At 44.0% G+C, this 20,701-nt stretch overlaps 1 protein-coding gene and 1 long non-coding RNA gene across 2 annotated transcripts in view; both read left to right on the forward strand.

Annotated features, from left to right (window-relative positions):
• LOC139061581 (uncharacterized) overlaps window positions 1-14,523 on the forward strand; it is a 39,512-nt gene extending 24,989 nt beyond the window's left edge. Inside the window, exon 3 of the long non-coding RNA XR_011516305.1 lies at window positions 13,929-14,523. This is a non-coding gene — a long non-coding RNA (uncharacterized lncRNA). The remainder of the gene's footprint in view (window positions 1-13,928) is intronic.
• Window positions 14,524-16,491: 1,968 nt separating this feature from the next.
• The window catches only part of LOC129164934 (uncharacterized), a 48,399-nt gene continuing 44,189 nt past the window's right edge, over window positions 16,492-20,701 (forward strand). Inside the window, exon 1 of the mRNA XM_054746796.2 lies at window positions 16,492-17,420. Within this exon, the coding sequence (XP_054602771.1) occupies window positions 17,208-17,420 (213 nt within the window). The 5' untranslated portion in view covers window positions 16,492-17,207. The remainder of the gene's footprint in view (window positions 17,421-20,701) is intronic.

A 20,701-nucleotide genomic window follows, 5' to 3' on the forward strand; every position in this document is an offset into this window, starting at 1 on the left:
GTTCATTTGTGAGTCTTTGGTAGTTAGGCACAGCCAGGAGGCAGCATGTCAAGAAAACGAAAAGTGGATATAAGAGACTTCTTTCAAAGTCAAAACGTAAGTTGGAACATGTGACACCCCTGCATTAAGCTCAGACTCACCTCCTCCTTCACAAACATACTCAAAACTAACTTTTACAAACTCATCTCCTCCACATAACTGACTCCTCAGACACAATTTATTCGTATTACTATAATTATTTTTTTTTATTATTACTATTATCATCATAACTATTATTACTAGTAGTAGTAGTAGAAGTGTAACTTCAAAACTTTTATCATTTAACTTTATTGTAAACTTATCTATTGCAATGTATATTTTCACATTAAAAAGCTCTGAAAAATGAACAGTATCATCATCGTCAACAGATTTTTTTAAGCTTAATGTCAAAGATGTACACTTTTCACTAGATTTATCTTATTTTTTCCATTTATTTTTTGTGTGTTGAAATGCAACAACTGTTTAAACACTTTTAAGGGAAAAAAACATATTTAATATGTTTTTATACACTCAAATGTTAGGGTGATGATCATGTGTAAAACATTAGTTCAGCATGTCCTCTAACACAGCAAATGAACAAACGGCCAGATCTCAGGAGGGACCGTTTATGTATAAATAATTTTTATACTTTTGACTAAGCCTGAGAAAGTAACACATTTTGCTGGACGATATTTTGTCCAACAAATTGTTGATGATAAACGATATTGTCAACATTATCTAGACCAAAATAACCACTAATATAATGTTAATATATCATAATAATGCAAGTACACCCTTTAAAATGCAACAAATAAACCTTAATTTAACATTGAAATGTCCAGAACCAGAACTTCTAAATGAATAAAAATAACAAACAAAAATTGAATAAAAAAGGAATCTCACTCCCTGTTAGAAAATGTTGCACCAAAAACAATAAAAAAGACCCAAAACAATAAATACAATGGCCTATCCATTGTCAACAGCCAAAACTGCACTTCAATAATGATAATAAATAAAAATAATAATAGAGTTGTACATTTTTTAACTTTTATATATATATATATATATATATATATATATATATATATATAGAGAGAGAGAGAGAGAGAGAGAGAGAGAGAGAGAGAGAGAGAGAGAGAGAGAGAGAGAGAGGATGGAAAAATTATTGAGATGGGCACGTGACGTGTCAAGGGGTCTTTACATAACACCCCCCACCCCAAATCCGCACAAGCCTGCTGTGTCCCCCCCACTTCTGAAATCAAAATTTCGTCCCTGCCCACCTATGTGCATTCCGAGGAGGAACCAGAGCCGGGAGACCTGGGGATGGACTGCCAAATCTCGGGGGCAGAAGTTGCTGAGGTAGTCAAACAACAACATAGCGGCGGAGCCCCGGGGGCGGATGAGGTTCATCCTGGGTATCTCAAGGCTATGGATGTTGTAGGGCTGTCATGGTTGACACGTCTCTGCAACATTGCGTGGTCATCGGGGGCAGTTCCTGTGGAGAGGCAGACCGGGGTGGTGGTCCCCATCTTTAAGAAGGGTGACCTGAGGGTGTGTTCCAACTACAGATGATCACACTCCTCAGCCTCTCTGGAAAGGTCTACTCCAAGGTACTGGAGAGGAGGGTCCGATCGATAGTTGAATCTTAGATTGAGGAGGAGCAATGTGGTTTTCGTCCTGGCCGTGGAACTGTGGACCAGCTCTATACCCTTGCAAGGGTGATGGAGGGGCATGGGAGTTTGCCTAACCAATCCACATGTGTTTTGTGGATTTGGAGAAGGCTTATGACCGTGTCCCCAGGGGCACCCTGTGGGGGATGCTCCAGGAGTATGGGGTGGGTGGCTTTCTGTTAAGGGCCATTCAGTCCCTTTACCAGAGGAGCGTGAGTTTGGTCCGCATAGCCGGTAGTAAGTCTGACCTGTTCCCGGTGAGGGTTGGACTCCGCCAGGGCTGCCCTTTGTCACCACTTCTGTTCATTACCTTAATGGACAGAATTTCTAGGTGTAGCCGTAGTGTGGATTGTGTCGAGTTTGGTGGTTGGAGAATCTCGTCTCTGCTTTTTGCGGATGATGTGGTCCTCCTAGCTTCATCCAGCTCTGACCTTCAACTCTTGCTGGGTAGGTTCGCAGCTGAGTGTGAATCGGCTGGGATGAGGATCGGCACCTCGAAATCTGAGACCATGGTTCTCGACCGGAACAGGGTGGCTTGCCAAGTCTGGGTCGGGAGAGAGGTTCTACCTCAAGTGGAGGAGTTTGAGTATCTTGGGGTCTTGTTCACGAGTGAGGGTAGGAGGGATCGAGAGATCGACAGGCGGATTGGTTCAGCATCTGCAGTGATGCGGACGCTGAGCCGATCTGTTGTGGCGAAGAGGGAGCTAAGCCAGAAAGCCAGGCTCTCGATTTACCGGTCGATCTACGTCCCAATCCTCACCTATGGTCATGAGCTTTGGGTAATGACCGAAAGAATGAGATCTCGGCTACAAGCGGCCGAAATGAGTTTCCTCCGTAGGGTGGCCGGGCTCAGCCTTAGAGATAGGGTGAGGAGCTCGGACATTCGGGAGGGACTCGGAGTAGAACCGCTGCTCCTCCGGATTGAAAGGAGCCAGTTGAGGTGGTTTGGGCATCTGGTCAGGATGCCTCCTGGACACCTCCCCGGGGAAGTGTTTCGGGCATGTCCTGCTGGCAGGAGGCCCCCGGGTTGACCCAGGACACGCTGGAGAGGGTACATCTCCAATCTGGTCTGGGAACGCCTTGGGGTCCTGCCGGAGGAGCTGGTGGAGAAGGCCGGGGAGAGGACGGTCTGGAGCTCCCTAGCTGGGATGCTGCCCCCGCGACCCGGACCCGGATAAGCGGAGGAAGACGACAAGACTTAGATCCATTCTTTTCTTTACTGTATTTGTAATACGTCAAATCAAAATCCAAACTAGTGTATCTATGCTGACCCCTTGTTCTCAAAAACATCATTAAGGTAATTTCCAACAACCTTTTATTTCCTGTGCAAGTTTTACTCAACACAAAGATGATGTTTGATATTGCATGAGTTGTGGGATACCCTGAGCTACTAGCTCAACATTATATATGTGAAAACAAGGTGTGAGGATGCTAAATTAAAACTTCTAGTCTAGAATTTAATTGGATAAAAATCCCCTTGTTCTGAAGAGCGATGTTGATGTGAGTGATTTGAATGCAGTAGACTGATGTGAAGTGTTTCAGCATGAATGAATCAAATGGCGCCATTGTAGGATCATAATTTATCACTCTAACGAATACTTGATCTGGAACAACACATTTTTTTATAGAACACGAGTATTTGGTGAAACAAAAGTCAAGAATGTGTTTTTCACATGTGTGCTTTTCTGTTTTTACAGTAAGATGAGAGATTTTGTTCCATTTTCTCCAATCCCATTTGGATCAAGCCTTTGTGTGTACTGACCATGCACCTAGCCAGTGATTTAATTAGTTTTTACATGCATGAGGAAATATGTTTTTGTAATTTATTTCAAAATCACTGACACTTTATGTCTTGGGTGATATATTTTTTATTCCCTTCCTATCGGACTATCAGTTTCATTTTTCAATGCATCGAAAATTTATTATTGAGATCTAGAAACAATGTTATGAGATAAAAATGCATCATCAGTCAAACTTTGATCCGTTTGTTCTCTTCAGATCTAATTCAACCTGCTGAGAATCCCCTAACGTCTTGGAGTTGATCACACAGGAATTAACGATATTACAAAAGTGGTTTGATATAAATAAATTATCATTGAATCTAGATAAAACCAGATTTATGCTATTTGTTAACCTAAAGAAAAACATCAAAATAGAAATTTGTGTGGATAATGTATATTTAGAAAGAGTAAATGAAATTAAATTTCTTGGTGTGATCATTGACCATAAGCGCTGTTGGAAGCCACACATTACTTTTGTTCGAGGGAAATTGGCACGGGTCGTTGCCATCCTGGGAAATGCAAAGAAGATGTTGGATCAGAAATCCCTGCACATACTAGCCTGGCAAGCCAGACTAAATAAATGTATTATTTAGTCTGGCCACGCTCCATTGACGGCTCTCGGTTGTGGGGCGGGTTCTACCGTTGTCTTTCAAATGATCTCCGCATGCTATTGGACAATGAATGTGACATACTCTTGTTTCACTCTGTTGCATCATCCCACCCACCAGGCATATAGAGTGCCCTGATTGGCCCACAAAGCGGATAAAGCTCTGTGATTTGTTCACTAAGCAGATAGAGCACTATGATTGGCCTACCATTATGGACCAATCACAGCTCTTTATGTGTTTGAAACCTCTCTAGAGAGCTGTGATTGGCTAGCCAGAGTCCTGGTAGGAGCTGCTGAGGTTCCAATGGAGCATGCCTAGACCATTCTTTGCAAAGCAAGAATTTGGTCTAGTTCACTAGGCTATGCACATACAGTATTATACTGTGCTTTACTACTGCCATATATGAGTTACTATGTAGAGGTCTGGGGAAACACATACAAAAGTGACATACAGAAAGTAAAAACATAAACCAGTTTAAAGTAAAATATAAAAACCTAATTTTAAATAAGTGTAAGAATGAAGAAAACAAGGTTAACCCAGGACAGTAAATGTGGCTGGTTATGCTGTTGTGCTTCTTTTTCGGTGTTTTTTGGTTTGTTTGGTTTTTCTTTTTTTCTCCATAACTGGTGAATCTGCAAATTGACACATTCTCTGTTTTCCATATGTTGTTTTGTTTATTTTTTTTATATATTTTTTTTCCATATTTTGTTTGTTTAATTTAAGACGGAAAGAAAATTAAATGAATAAGAGGTAAAACTTGGGGGTAGGAACAAATACGTAAATACTTCTGCCTACTCATTTTCAAACAAATAATGGAATTATATTTTGTAATGATACATGCGTGAAATGTTTAAAATAAAAATGAACTGAACTGAACTGAACTGAACGTCTTCTTCAAACAATCCCCTCTGTCAACAACCCCCCTCCAGCCCTCTTCTATCCCATGGGTAAGCCAAAGGCTAACAGCTTTGTTTATGTTCTCTACTAAGTGATTTTTAAGCAACTGGTCTGCATGAATCCTCCCAAGGGCCAGAGCAGCTGAGACATTGAGCTGCTGGATGGTGTAGGAAATGGAGGGAAGAGAAAGCTGCAGATCAAGTAATTATTATAATATCTAGGACCATAATTCTAATTCATCATTGAAACAAAATGCATGCCAAAATAAATACAGAAGACGAATGTGATCAATAAAAAATGTTATCTTTTTATTATCTGTTGTTTATTAAAGACTAATGTGATGAAATGTTTTAACCAGTATTGTTCCCTTAGGATTCCAGCTTGGCTGCAATAGTTGACAAATTAATTTGAATTTATTAAAGATTTGTAAGAAAATTGCTCTATAAATTTCACTGAAGTTGCTACTTTTTAATATAATAAAACTATGTTTGTTATTTAAGTTATGGGTTTAAAAGTGCTTGGATTTCTGGTAAAGTTGAATTGTACAGTAGTAATCAATGTCTTGTTTACTAGTGTCAGCTACTGCTACTGTTTGTTCTCTTTTAGATAAAAAATATAACATAACTCTTATGACTTGGAGACCCGTGAGGACAACCAGAACAGTAAGTGCTTTAAGTCTTTTATTTACAGAGATGTAGCATTACCAGAGACTGATGGGGCTGAGGCTGAGGCAGGGTGGCGAGGAGGCGTGGGTCAGAGCCAGAGAGATCCATCATGAATCCAAGGGAAAAGGCGAGAGGCAAAATCCAGAGAAGGGTCGGCGTTCAGTAAACCAGGTAGATTGAGAGGCAGAGTCACTGACAGGGAGCAGACAGGAGGCGAGGTTGAGAAGGCGATCCAAGGTCCGTATACCAGGCAGGCTTGTAATCAGAGCAACAGGATCCAAACGGGCGAGGCAAGGTGGAAGGTCTGTGAGACAAAACAAGGTCAGGATACATGGTTCAGGCAATATAGAAATGCTGGAGAATTTACTTGTTTTAGGCATTCAATAATCTGGCACTGTCTTGGTGTTGGTCCAGGTGTTTTATAGAGAGCGGGCACCAGAGACGAGGACACCACGGGTTTAACCCTGGAGACATGGAAAGAGTGATGGACCCTCAAGGCACCAGGAAGGAGGAGACGGACAGCCACGGGGTTAAGGACCTTGGAAATCGGGAAGGGGCCGATAAATCGGGGAGCCAGCTTCCTGCAATCCACCTTAAGTGGGACGTCAGCCGTAGACAGCCACACCTTCTGACCTGGTCCATACATGGGGGTAGGAACGTGCCGCCTGTTGGCTGAGCGGGCATAAACAGTTGAGGCCTGGAGGAGATGGCACCAGGCATGGCAACACCTGAGGGCGGCAGCACAGGCAGAGGGGACTCTGGCCAGGGATTCCTGGAGGGCGAACACAAAGGGTTGAAAACCATAGACAGTGTAGAAGGGGCACAGACCTGTAGCAGAGGCGGGGAGGGAGATTACGGCATGTTCCACCCATGGCAGGTTTTGGGACTAGGTCCGGGCATCGTTTTGGCACAAGAGCTGGAGCTTGGTTTCCACCTTGTGGTTGTGCCTTTCGGTTTGTCTGTCCGACTTTGGTTGAAAGCCAGAGGAGAGGCTCACCTGAATGCCTAGATGGGCACAAAAAGTCCTTGAAGATCTGCACACGAACTGAGCCCCCTGTTCGAGATGATGTCCTGTGGCAGACCATGGAGACGGAAGACCTCACGTGCCAGGATGCCCGCCATGTCTGAGGCAGTGGGGAGCTTTTTGAGGTGGGCCAGGTGAATCATCTTAGAGAAACGGTCGACTATGGTGAGTAAAGCTGTGTCATGGATCTTATCAGTATGTTTATCAATAACCTATAGTGAAGAGAGAAAGAGACAATGAGCGGACAAGTCAAACAGTTACAACTGTGGCAAGATGCCGAAGCAAATGCCTCGAATATCTGTTCACAGGCTTTATTTATAGAGAGGAGAGTCAGTGTGTGTATGGATACAAGTGTGTGTGTGTGTGTGTGTGTGTGTGTGTGTGTGTGTGTGTGTGTGTGTGTGTGTGTGTGTGTGTGTGTGTGTGTGTGTGTGTATGAGAAGAACAGTGTGTGGGTGTGTATCTGTGCAGAGAGGCATAGAGCAATACATTTACATTCAGTTGATTGAGTCCATGATCAAGAATTAATAACATAAGTTTTTCCATTACAAGCTGTTGGAAGAGGGAAGACCGGTGATGAAATCCATGCTGGTATGAGACCAGGGTCGATGAGGAATGGGCAGTGGTCGGAGGAGGCCAGCAGGGGGCCTATGAGAGGCCTTAGCTTGGGCGCAATCGGAACAGGCCATGACAAACTCCCGGGAGTCTTTGAGCAAGGTGGGCCACCAGAACCCGCTCCTGACCACGTTGACCGTCCTGGAAATGCCTGGATGACCATAAAGGCTAGAGTTGTGGCAGAACAGTAATACCTCCGTCCGCAGGTGGTCAGGGGCGTACAGTCGGTCAAGGGGGCACTGAGGGGATGCCGGGTGGAGATGTCCAGCCTCTTTGAATCTGTTTTCCAAAGCTAGACGGGAGTTACCCAGCAGGACCCCCTCAGGAAGGACCTTGGTGTCTGTGGGAGTGTCGGACTTTGGTGCCTGCGGTTCCATGGCTTTAGACAGTGCATCAGGTTTGGTGTTCGTTGAGCTAGGCCTGTAAGACAAGGTAAAATCGAAACGGCTAAAAAACAAGACCCACCTGACTTGACGGATGTTGAGGCGCTTGGCTGTTTTTAGATACTCCAATTTCTGACGGTCGATCTAGACCAGGAAGAGTGTAACAGCTCCTTCCAGCCAATGCCTCCACTCCTCCAGGGTGACCTTGACCGCCAAGAGTTCCCGGTTGCTGTTGTTGTAATTTTGCTCAGTAGGGGACAGAGTCTTTGAAAAGAAAGCACATGGGTGAACCTTGTCATCACAGCTGCGTTGACTCAAAACTGCCCCTACATCAACAGCTGAGGCATCCACCTCTTCTTTGCATGACTTGTTTTTCTACTCAAGCTTCCTCCAGCAGACCAAAACCATGCATGGGAGGCATTGGCATTTCTAGGGGTGGGGCCACAGGGGTATTGGCCTCTGCTGAAAACTGATTGGTCCCCTGAATTGCCCCTGTCCTGTCCCTAATCTGTCCTTTGCGCAATGATCAGATTATAGGTGAATGCAATTTCAAGTCCAAACACTAGTTGTGCTAATGAGCCAAAGGGGAATTTTCAGCATTAAATCTTGTGCAAGGATGTTGGAATAATACTGTAAGTATTGGGGCCCCTTGACAACTCTAAACTCAGGAAATCCTAGAAACGCCACTGGTGTTGGGTTAACTCATTTACTGCCAATTGCATTTTTTTACAGGGCGGTCGTTTGAACAAGCCCCCCCACCATGAGAACAAACATCATGACTTTAAAGCTGATCTTCACCCACATATGTCACACGTCACGTAATCAGGAAGCAGAAAATCCATGAATTAGGAGATCATTTTGGGCCGCTGATGTGAAAAAAGTGAGGTGCTAATCGAAAAAGCTTCTGCCGCTCACAATTTGACAACGGGTTATGAAAGAATGGATAACTCTAGAAACATGCGTATTCTTCCTAACATAAGAAGTGAATCTGCTCTTTGTTTTGGTAGTTTTGGTGTTGGCATCATAGAACACAACATTCTGTGACTCTTCAAAAAACAGTAAAAATACTCAAAAACGCTAGCAGCCAGGAAACAGCTGGCAGATAACGAGTTAATTGGAGACTCTAAATTGTCTCTATGTGTACGTGTGACTGGTTGTTTGTCTCGGTTTGTCCACGCGATGGACTGTGGTGTCCCCCGCCTTTTATCCAATGACTGCTGGAGACTAAAAATACATAAATGAGAAATCAAATTACTCTGAAACAGTTTTGATTTTAGAGGAATCACTTCAGAGTGACCTTTTTTAACCCTTCCACTGTCCTAATGGGTGTGACCCCGCAAGGAAAGTTGACCATTGAGCAGGGTTGATGGTTTATCCCTTGGGTCCATGTGGCAGGGGTGAGGAGTGAGCACCACCTCACCCCTGCCATGAGGACCTCAAGGGATAAACCATCAATCCTGCTCAATAGTCAACTTTCCTCGCTGGGTCACCCATAAAGACAGTGGAAGGGTTAAAAAGTGTTTTTTGAATTTTTTTAATGATCAGTATTTCTTTGTAGTGTCAATATATTTTTGCTACTTTAATTTCTTGTAACAAAATAAGAAACGTAAAAACAGTTATCCTATAATAACTAACTGACCGTAATTGTAATTACAGTAGTTATGCTGCTTAAATATAATATAAATAAACCATGAAATTGGTTTACTCTCTATAGTGTTCTATCATTTCATTTTATTGAAAACTAGATTGTTGTTATACTAAAACAGACATGACATCTGATAAATTCTAATTCACTTTGAACGAATATACATTTCTTACTAGAACATTTTATCAGCTGACAGTAACATCTGTGAAATGTCTTTTAAAAGTGCATTACTCAATAATTTCCCTGCCACTCTGCTGACATTAAAAACCGTGAGACGAAGTCTAGGGGGAACGTTCGCATTACTGGTGGATCTTCCTCTAGCTGCTGTCAAAGTGGAGGCGTTTAGTGCACGATGCTACTTATTAGGAGATGGGATTAGTCTACAGATAATTTATGTTATTATTTAGGTAATAATCCACAGACGGAGCTGTTATTGAAATTTTCCCCTATTCAGGATTAAAAAGCCCTAAAATCCAGCCTAGTGTTGCTCAGCGCTGGTTAAATGGGGGGGGGGGGGGTTTCACACAAATTTGTGCTGTTATGTAAGCTTCTGCTTGTTCACCTGTTCGTTCCTGCTTTGTTGTGATTCCGACAGAGCAGGGATTCTATCTCTCTGGAGCAGATGAACGTGAGTCAGTCTGAAAGGTCATGACCTCAGGTGCATTTAGGGTTTTAACTATTCTTGAGTTATTCTGAACAAGTCAAGGCCTGCGGGTCAAGTGTTAAACAACCTTCAGGGAGAAACATTACTACTGTCACTAATCTGGCCTTGAGATTAAAAACAACCATCAGAAATGTTTACAAGTCTTTATGACTTGTTAGATGTTACTTGAATCTGCTTTGAAAATGTCGAGCCTGTCTTGTTTTTGACTCAATCTGTTTACTGATCAGATTGCAGGATCCCAGCTTCTCAGAGTGTGGTGGAAAATATTTCTCTGTGCCTCAACTTTGTACCAGCAGCTGACTTTGGCACACGATGAACTGGATGCATTCTGCATCCACGCGTTCTCTCAGCTGTTTGCCACCCTGAGCGCCCGGCCTCTCTTCCTCCTTCCTGCTCTGGAGGAGCAGATGCGGAGGAGCAGAGATAACTCCTAACTTTGTTTTGACACTTTTGATTAAGGACCATTGAAGGAACACCTGTATGGCGGGAGGGAACAATGCGCCTAGCCTGTAGAGAGATTGATTTTGTGCATTAGAGAAGCAGCTTTTGTCTAAAGCCACGAGGTCCTTTGTTATGCTAACCAGCTGTGGAAGATTTCCAATTCAATTTCACCTGAACGCTGGTCAGCCGCACGCTCCATTGTATGGCGTCCCGTGGGCCTCGCAGCCAGCCCCCACCTCTCCTCCACCGCCGCCGCCACAGCAGCCTTTCCCCTGTCGTCTCTCAAACTGCAATTTAGCACTGTGGAGGGTGTGTGTGCATTCACCATGTGTGTGTGTGTGTGTGTGGGGAGGATGCTTTTCGGACTAGATTGACAGCCGACGGGATGCTCTTGCCACAGTATTCACTACATCCTGTCCTTGTGTGTGCAGCGGGCCGCGGAGAGGATCACAGTGAAATGAGATGATATTAATTATCCTAATCCTGATAGCTCTCTGTGGAAGTCTGCTTCCACTCATCTGTCTCAGGAGAGGACTTGGATGGTCAGACAGAGAGAATGTCGGAGAAACGAAATTGAAGACTATAAATTCAGCCGAGAATACTCCCGACAAAAGGACGCATGCTGAATAAAGTACTTTTCCTCTTCCGTCTTCTTCCGTGTTTGTCGTTACGAGTGAGTAATTAGATTTGTGGTCAAACCCTGTGCCTCAACCCAAACTGGTCACAGCAAAACTACCAGTAATATTAGTTTATCAAGTATTTTGAAATGATTATTTACATTCAGCCAAATCATTTCCTGATAAAACTAAAGAAGCTGTTTTAATTGAATATCTCTACCAGAACGCGCGTCCTAATTGAAGTAGAAGTTGCATGAATAGGCCTGTATTACATAGAGATTTGTATTAAGATCAAGTCTCTGCACTGATGAAATGGCACAATGCTCAGCTGCAACCATCTACTCTGCATGCAATAAGAGAAACTTCTTAACTCACTCATTATGGTTGATGATTGTATTATTTTAGAGGCGTCACACTCCAGTAGGCTGGATTTGATAACGCGGCTCTCAGAGCTCGTAGCTAATAATTAGTTTTTCATTTGAAGCTGTGTCGTTTTGCTGAGTGAAATGTTTATCTTTAAATTTCTTCCTTAATGCACGTATGGCAGATCCTGGTTCAGTTTAGTTTCCTCTGCAGAATTTCACCCTCTTTTAACCATTTCTCATCCAAACACAGATTTATCTGTACAGCAGGTTTTCCTATAATGAATTGATATGTCATTTATCTGTGTGCTTGCACGGTTGTTTCTGATTCTGATATTTCTTTGTTCTGTAATGTAGCACATCAACATAAATGTGCACTCAGAAAGGCCTAATCCTGGCCTGAAGTCGAGGCGCTGTATATTTACAGCTCTTTTGATTGTGAGGCTTGTTATTATTGAATTTGAGTGACGATCACGCTCGTTTAATCATGAATCAACGCCTCACTGTTGCGTGGAGATGTGCTGGAGGGAACATAGAGGTGTCCAAATAGTTTCATGGGGCATTTTTGTGCTGCTTGCTCTTTGACAAGCTCTTGTTTCCCGTCTTGAGCTTGCCCCGTAGCCTGATGAGCTCCCTGCAGGCTCCACACTTACTCACACTCACCCTGAAACCACTGCAGCAGACAAAGTGAAGTGAGGAGAATAGCTGTTTACCCCTTATGCCTGAGGTATTAGTGCCAGCATAAAGTGGCACACCCCCCCTCACCCCCACCCCCACCCCTCTCCTGTTCACCCTTCAATAGGCTTGTGAAGTGTGAAGTATATTTTTGTTCTCGTGTTTTTTATACCAATTTTAATTCCACAGCTGCATATCTGAGAAGCAGGATTTCCTTGGTTAGCTTCCCAGATTTTCTTTCTCCCTTCTTCCTTGTATCCTCTCTCATGTCTCTTTCTCCTACCCCAACAATCTCTAACCTCTATCCTCACCCCCCCAACTAAACACACAACACTCCCCACCCCCTTCCGTTGCCTGGGGGCTGATTATTTTAGTGGAAATACCGCCATCGTGTATCCGTGCCAGCTTCTGCCAGCCCAAGCCGCTGCCACCCCGCCCCTCACTCCCCGCCCCCATACCCACATCCCTCCACTTAGAATAACCAATCTGATGATGTGACAGTTTCTTTCTCCCCATAGAAAATCTGCCTCTAACCCTCTTTCTCTCCCCCCCTTGCGTTTTGGATTCCAGCGTTGTTTGACATGTTATGGAAGGGTTTCAGCTTTCCCACCTCCGCAATCCTTATTCTATCCCAGGGAAGCGGTTGGCATGGGAATCTAATACTTGGCAATGAGGGCCATGAAGGAGGGGGTGATGGGGAGGTGTGTGTGTGTGTGTGTGTGTGTGTGTGTGTGTGGGGGGGGGGGTGTAAAAAAATCTTTTCAAACACACTCTGTCGCTGTAATTTATTTCTAAAGTATCCTCATTTCCAGCACTGCACGTCATTTAAACTTTGATTTTGCCGCGGCCTTGTGCCTCGATGTTCGCGTGACTTCACGCAAAGTTTCGATGAGAGTTGACTGATGCTAACGTGTGTGCTTTTGCTCTCAGTGCAGCCGTGCACCTCCGTGCTTGTGTGTCACGTAACTAAGCCCCTGGTCTGTGGTCATTAGTTGGATGGTCATCGGTTGCCATGGAGTCTGCAGGAGGAGAAATCAGGTTCAGTTACAAATCTTTGATGAGACACATAAAAGCCTCTTCCTTTGTGACACCTTGACGAACCGCAACAGACTGGAAAACCAATCAGCTATAATCTAATGATGTCTGGGTCTCGGGGACCAACAGCTGATATTTCTGTGGAGTCAGTGAGTTGATGATGGATAATCTGGACGTACAATTTCACAGAATAACCATTGTGGTGCAAACGACTTTCAAATATGAGTTAACGAATCAATTTCAACCCTATTTGATGCTCTCAAAAGCACACTTTAAAAAAATCTAGTTTACAACAAGCCATTTTGGACACCACAGACCTCTAGTTTTGTTTTTAGTTTAGTTTAGGATTGTATAACGAACACAATTATTAGATTATCATAGTTAAAAACAAGTTTTTCTGCAACAGTTCAACTAGTTTATTTAGTTTTAGGTCACTTCTCACAGATTTAACCAGACATGAGCACACTCAATCCCTCTGTCTTTCTCCAAGTGTCCAGGTTAAAACAGAAGGCTTCATCAGATGCCAATCATGCACTTAGATCAGACTCAAAGTGCTACTGCAAAATTTCCTGCCAGCAACCAAGTGATAGTGGTCATTAACTTAATTATTTGTCATCATCTGTCATCAGCGTCATTGTGATTTAATCATATAGTCAGAGTTTGCCAATTATGATTAGCTTATGTTGGTTCAAGGTTTGAGGCACAAGGTAAGCCCGGAAGAGGTTAATCAACGCTTGCTTGTTACGTGCTCTTGGTTAGCGCATTGCCTAAAAGTGCTCTCTGTCTGTCTCTCTCTCTCCTTTCTGCCTCCGTCTGTCTGTTTTTCAGAATGGCTCAGCCTTGGTGGAGAGATCTGGCCGCCTACAGATAACTGCGGTCTTTGTGCAACCCTTTCTAAGCACATACGTACTGCTCCATTCAGAGGGGGTTAGGCTATTTATTTGTCCATTCTGATCATTTACATGCATTTCCATCACACGTCCGTGAACCTGATGTGCTCATTCACTCACAAGCCTTTGTGTCGTTAACGCTGCAACAACGGCGACCATAAAGGCAGCGATACAAATAAAAAATTAATGTTAATTTAATCAAAAGTCTCGTCCACGACTGTATGTGTGTGCATATTCACATGTATGGGAGATGAGATGAGTGGAGATATCCCTGTCTGCTGCTCTGAGCTGTTTATCAGCGCGTGGTTCCTCTCAGCATGCTGAGCAGCCGAGGCGACTCCCAGTGTGAGGCTGAGCAGGCAGAGCTGTCATTGTTTAACGCCTCCCCTGATTAGTTTACTCTCGCCTGATTAGTTTACTCTCATCTGAGTAGTTTACTCTCGCCTGATTAGTTTACTCTCGCCTGATTAGTTTACTCTCGCCTGATTAGAAATTAATTAAAATGATGACACAGATCCCAGCAGAGGAGCAGGAGAAGGGGAGGAGGTGGAAGGATAAAGGGGGGGTTGCTGGGGAGGAGGAGAGGGGGCAAAGAGGTGAAACGAGGGTTTGCTGGTGATGTCCATGGGGGATAGTTGAAGTTATGTCAGGGAGCTTTTAGCCAAAGAGTGTGCAGCAGGGAGGCATTTGTTGTCGAGTGTGTGGCAAGCATGAGGGGTAAGTGTTTTTTTCTTTTTTTTTTGGAGGGGTGAGTAGAAAAGGGGAGGGGTGGCATGCAGGGAGTGGTGCTCTGGCTGGGGACAAACATGGCTTAATAAGTCACTCTTGTCGCAATCAGAACATTGTTTCCTCGTGCATTTCAATGAGCTGGATGCTGCAGTGGAGATCAGTTTGGGCTCTAATTTATTCAATATATTTTGTGTATTCACCCTGTTTATTTAATAACAAGGAGAGTGCACATTAATCAACATCTCAGTCATTATCACATCAGTGTAAATATTCCAGCGTGAGTCTTCCCTCCGTGTCTGCGCGGGTCATGTCACTACTTTCCCGGGACAACGCCGCTATCTTCCCTCCTGGTTATTGCATCTGCAGCGAATGTCTGCTGTGCACGTCAGAACAAAAGATTTGAGTATTACACCGAGACGAGATAACATCGTGGTTGAGCAAATATGAGTGCTGTAAATATTTGAGCTGCTGCTTACATGTCACTCATGGATGAGCCTGTAATTCTGCCAGCTAATAATCCCGCCTGAAATCACACTTGTGTTTGGTATTTTTAAGGGTGTATTGACTTTTAAGAGGCCTCTTTTTATCCATAGTTGATCTTTTTATTTCAGCTTCTTTCTTTAAATGGTTATCCATGCCTTTCTAGCCCTTTGATACATAATGGTCACTGCAGTGGACAGGTACTCAAAAGTGTTATTTATTTGTTTTTGCTATTAAGCACAGCTGTTGAAGACTTTATTGCATTTGAGCCCCTCCATTTGGACTTCAGTAAGTCAAGCCAACATAGTTCATGCTCAGAATGCACGCTGTCCACTGAGGTGGACATGTAATAAATTATTTGTAAATTATAAAATTTTACAAAAAATATTTGTTGAAATTTGTTTCATTCACACCTAAAGACGAATGAAAAAAATTGTTAAAAAAATCATGGTTGAAGATTTCATAATTCATGCATCAAAGGGCTAGATTACTGTAACACCTACTTCACATGTTTTAATAAAAAGCACTTGACCGCCTTCAGTTGGTCCAGAACTCTGCAGCGAGGCTCCTAACTGGAGCAAACAGAAGTGCTCACATCACACCTATTCTGATGTCTCTGCACTGGTTACCCGCTAACTGTGGAAATCTCAAGCTCCACCATATATTACTGAACTGTTAAGCCTTATGCTCCAACCCAAGCCCTCAGGTCCACCCACCAGAACCTTCTAGAAGTTCCAAAGACCAGATATAAAAGTCGAGGTGATCGTTCTTTCCAGGCTGTTGCCCCCTGACTTTGGAATGATCTTCCTTTATCCTTATGTAGTATTGACAGTCTGGGCACCCTTCAAAATACAGCTGACGACCCGTTTATTTAAAGCTGCCTTTGCCTAAATCTTTCATTTTTATTTCATTAGAAAAATAACTTTTAATGATATTTCTGTTTATGTTCTTTTATGAAAATTTGTAGTTTCATTTATAATCATTTTATAATTTTATGGCTTTTCCCCTTTATTTAAACTTTTAAAATCTTTCATCCTTGTTTTGTATTTGGTTGTTTTGTTTTTATGATAATTTTATGACTATGATTTGTTTTGTTGTTCTTTGTGAAGCACTTTGTGATCTTTCTTTCTGTGATGAGTGCTATGAATAAACTTTATTACTTTTTGCTTTTTTCACTCACCATTGGCTGTAGTTATCACCTTGTTTCCACCAGTTTTTTTCTTTTCCCATCAAGGAGGTATATATATATATATATATATATATATATATATATATATATATATGTACAGGTACATATGAAGGTGTGTGTGTGTGTGTGTGTGTGTGTGTGTGTGTGTGTGTGTGTGTGTGTGTGTGTGTGTGTGTGTGTGCGTGCGTGCGTGCGTGCGTGCGTGCGTGCGTGTGGGCTAAAGGGTTTCCCATAGCAATAAGGGCCCATGGCTCTCCTGGTAACCTAATTGGCATGTGCTCCCTGGCAGGTCTCATTGTGGCCTCTCCTAATCACTGTCCCCAGCCCTAACAAGAGCGACCTACAGTACTGCTGCTCCACTAAAGGAACATATCTTTTGTTGTTTTATTTCTTTCCCTTTCTTCTTCCTCCTGCCCATCCTCACCCGCCACCCCCAATCCCACCCTGTCCTCCATCCTCTCCCTTGGGCTCGTTGAGATAGCCTGATTACCACAGTCAGATCCACAAATCTGAGCATTTGTGTGTGTTCACATGCATGTGTGTACAAATGAGCTAACTGTTTATTGTTGTGTGTGTGTGTGTGTGTGTTTTGCTCTTGCTATAAAACCAGTTGGATTATTGAGGCAGACTCTTGCCCAACTGAGCAAGTAAATGCTAATTGGGAAATGCTTTAAATAATTTCTAATTAGTACAAGTGTGGTAATAATTGGCAGGGTAATCTGAGGATTAATTAGCACTGTTGTGTGTGTGTGTGTGTGTGTGTGTGTGTGTGTGTGTGTGTGTGTGTGCGTGTGTGTGTGTGTGTGTGTGTGTGTGTGCATGACTGTGAGCAAGTGTGTGCTCGTGCGTTCTTGTGAGCACTCAGGTCTGGACGGGCGGTTGAATAGACCCCAGGTTCTGCAGCTTGCTAATGGAATCCTGTCCACTCAAGGAGGTCTGTGGAGGAGGGAGGCCAAGACAGAAGCACCTTTGTTGGCCATGTTGTACCGTGGGTGGCCCCCCTCCTGTCTTCAGACCCTCATTTGTATCACGGTGGGCATCCTCCCCCTCTCTTATGACCCCAACCTTATTTAACAGCTAACCCAGCCTCTACATCCCCTTCACCTCGCCCGGCCATACCAGCTCCAGCCCCCACCACTCACCGGGTGCTCCACTCTCATCTTCTTTCTTTGGCTAAATGACACGTTTTATTTTCTTTGACCCAATATGCTCCCAAGCCTTGCTGCTGCTTCCACCCCTCCCTTTTCGTTTTTTACTCGTATTCTTCTGCCACTCTCTTCTCTCCAGTCACGTTCACCCTCTTCTACCCTCCCGCACATCTTCATCCCTCTTCCCATCTTCCTGTGGAGGAGAGGGCGAGGAAGCGCTGGCCTCTCGAGTTGTGTACTTCCACCTGGTCTGCTCTCTAATTACTGCAAAAAGAAAAAAGTTTCGTCTAAAAAAAAGGAAATGAAAAACAAGAAGACTAAAACCACTTGTTGCTGTAAGCGAAGGTTTTCATAACATTCCTCTCTAAACTGGTGTCATTTTGGAACAAGAACCTCGGCTTTTATACAGGATTTTTTATCACTTTTCCCACAAAAGCTTTACTTTGATGAACATTTCAAGCTCTTTGGGTCTTTATTTGTTTCCTCCATATGTCACACAAAGTCTCTACTCTGACGTTTTGTCATTCACCTTTTCATCTCACTGTGCATGTTGGAAATTGTTTTCCCATTCACTCCATCACCTTCTGCCCCCTCTCCCTCTATCTGACAGATAGCTACTAATGCCACACAATTGGGAAGCACTAAGTAAGTAAACAAACAAGCCAGGATCAATATCCAGGGAGACTAATTGCACAATGTCCTGAACAATTTTGCTGAAGCCTGCTTTTGCTAATTTGTTGTTTCAGCTCTCACAAAGCTTGAAAAGTGCTGCTGGTGTGCAGCATTAGTTGGATCTAGTAGCTAAAAACTTGTAACACTCACAAAAAATCTATTCCATAATGTCATTATACTTACGTAATGATCTAAATTACATGTTATTTAATAAGCCATAAGACAAATGATTCCATAGCAAATGTGAAATCAACCTTATGGATCAGTGAGGTTATTTTAAACCAGAAGATTTCAACTTTTTATTGCAGGGATTAGATAACAGCTTCATATTCACTCAGGGACAACAGAAGAGAGAGTCGAGTTTAAAAGTTAAAAAAATTATTACTACCTCAAGTGGAGGAGTTTAAGTATCTTGGGGTCTTGTTCACGAGTGAGGGTAAGAGGGATCGGGAGATCGACAGGCGGATTGGCTCAGCATCTGCAGTGATGCGGGCGCTGAGCCGATCTGTCGTGGTGAAGAGGGAGCTGAGCCAGAAAGCCAGGCTCTCGATTTACCGGTCGATCTACATCCCAATCCTCACCTATGGTCATGAGCTTTGGGTAATGACCGAAAGAACGAGATCGCGGATACAAGCGGCCGAAATGAGTTTCCTCAGGGTGGCCGGGCTCAGCCTTAGAGATACGGTGAGGAGCTCGGACATTCGGGAGGGACTCGGAGTAGAACCGCTGCTCCTCCGGATCGAAAGGAGTCAGTTGAGGTGGTCTGGTCAGGATGCCTCCTGGACGCCTCCCTGGGGAGGTGTTTCGGGCATATCCTGCTGGTAGGAGGCCCCCGGGTCGACCCAGAACACGTTGGAGAGGTTACATCTCCAATCTGGTCCGGGAACGCCTTGGGGTCCTGCCGGAGAAGCTGGTGGAGGTGGCCGGGGAGAGGACGGTCTGGAGCTCCCTAGCTGGGATGCTGCCCTCGCGACCCGGACCCGGATAAGCGGAGGAAGATGACGACGATAACAAATTAAACTAGACTAACTTTAACACTAAATGTATGGTGTAACTAAGGTTAGTGAGACGGAGAATGGTATGAGGTGTAATGTTGCTCAGAACCAGCAAATCAGCATCAAATGCACGCATCTCCATTTCCCCGGATCATTTCAGGAACCAACAGGGTAACCGAACCGAGGCATGTACCTGAAAATGGTCCAGTAGAGTCGCTGAGCGAGTCTTGTGGTCAACTCATGCAGATTGGTTGCAACTTAGCAGGAAATGACATCAGCAGACTAGTAAAAGAGTAAGAGTTGTTGCTGAAGCGTGTTATGGCAGACGTTGTACCAGGAAGTAGCACAAATAGGCAGAATTCCTTTTCCAGGCTTTATTTTAATCTGCTTTAGAAGTCAGGCAACTGTCTCACTCAAGCACTTCTCCTTTCTCTCTTACCTACGTTCTCTTATTAAATACTGCCCCCTAGCGGTGGACGCAACAAAGCGGAACAGAAGGAAAAGAAAATTTCCAAACATTCAACACCAAAAAGTTAAGCGGGAATCCCCCCCAACATGCTTTGTGGTCTCATAGAGCGTTGTCAAAAATGGCGATTCTTCTGCAATATGCTGATGTCTTAAGCCTAGTTTATGCTTCTCCGTCTGCATTGGTACGGAGATACACAACGCCGTTATCTGTCGTTGAGAGGACTCTTCAACGTGCTTGCAAGGACGGACGGACGAAGTCGAGCCCACTTTTCTAAACATCTGTCGGAGAAGTCCGAAGGTAAAAGGTCTCTGTCAATGCGCGTGCGTCTCTCGCTCGTGGAGCTGACGCAGAAGCATAAACTAGACTTTAGCGAAGCCCAGAAAGGGCTAATTTTCTATGCAGACACAACGGCTGACAGGACCGGGACATTGTGCCTCCCGGTCACTTTTCTCCCTCCCATGAACTCCTATGGTGGAAACATGGTAAGATTTCAATTATCCGCAGCCCCCCCCCCCACCCCCCTTCCCCACCCCCACACACATCTGAACTTTAACTTTAACATTGACTTTTCTCTCTGTTTGTTGCTGGACTTTGTTTCTAAGACTGATTTATCCACGGATGCTCAAACGGGCTTATCACGCCGTTGCTAATCTGCTAAGTGAGGTCCATTTGGAGAGGTGGTAGATTTATTGCGGGTGAGCCTCCACCATCACACACATCAGGAGGAATCATACAGGTTTTACTGAGGCTTTTGGGCTGAGCCTGATTTGGGTGCCTGGCCCGTTCTGTGACATTTACTGGGCTGGTACAAGGACGTACCCTTTCTCCTTCACTCCTCTTCTCCCATTCCTCCCAGTTAATCAGACTGGTGTGAAAGGGAGGCTGATAAGCCCATTGTCTGCCTGACAATGTCTTGGTGATAGGCCACTGTGGCCAACTGGATGATGCTCTGTCCCTTCTCCTGCATCAACCCATCCCATATTTCCATGCCCCGTATCCTTCTGTTCTGTCCCCTCCTTCTCCCCACCC

The sequence above is a fragment of the Nothobranchius furzeri genome, chromosome 14, assembly GCF_043380555.1.
Source record: "Nothobranchius furzeri strain GRZ-AD chromosome 14, NfurGRZ-RIMD1, whole genome shotgun sequence".
In the NCBI taxonomy this organism is placed as follows: Eukaryota; Metazoa; Chordata; class Actinopteri; order Cyprinodontiformes; family Nothobranchiidae; genus Nothobranchius; species Nothobranchius furzeri.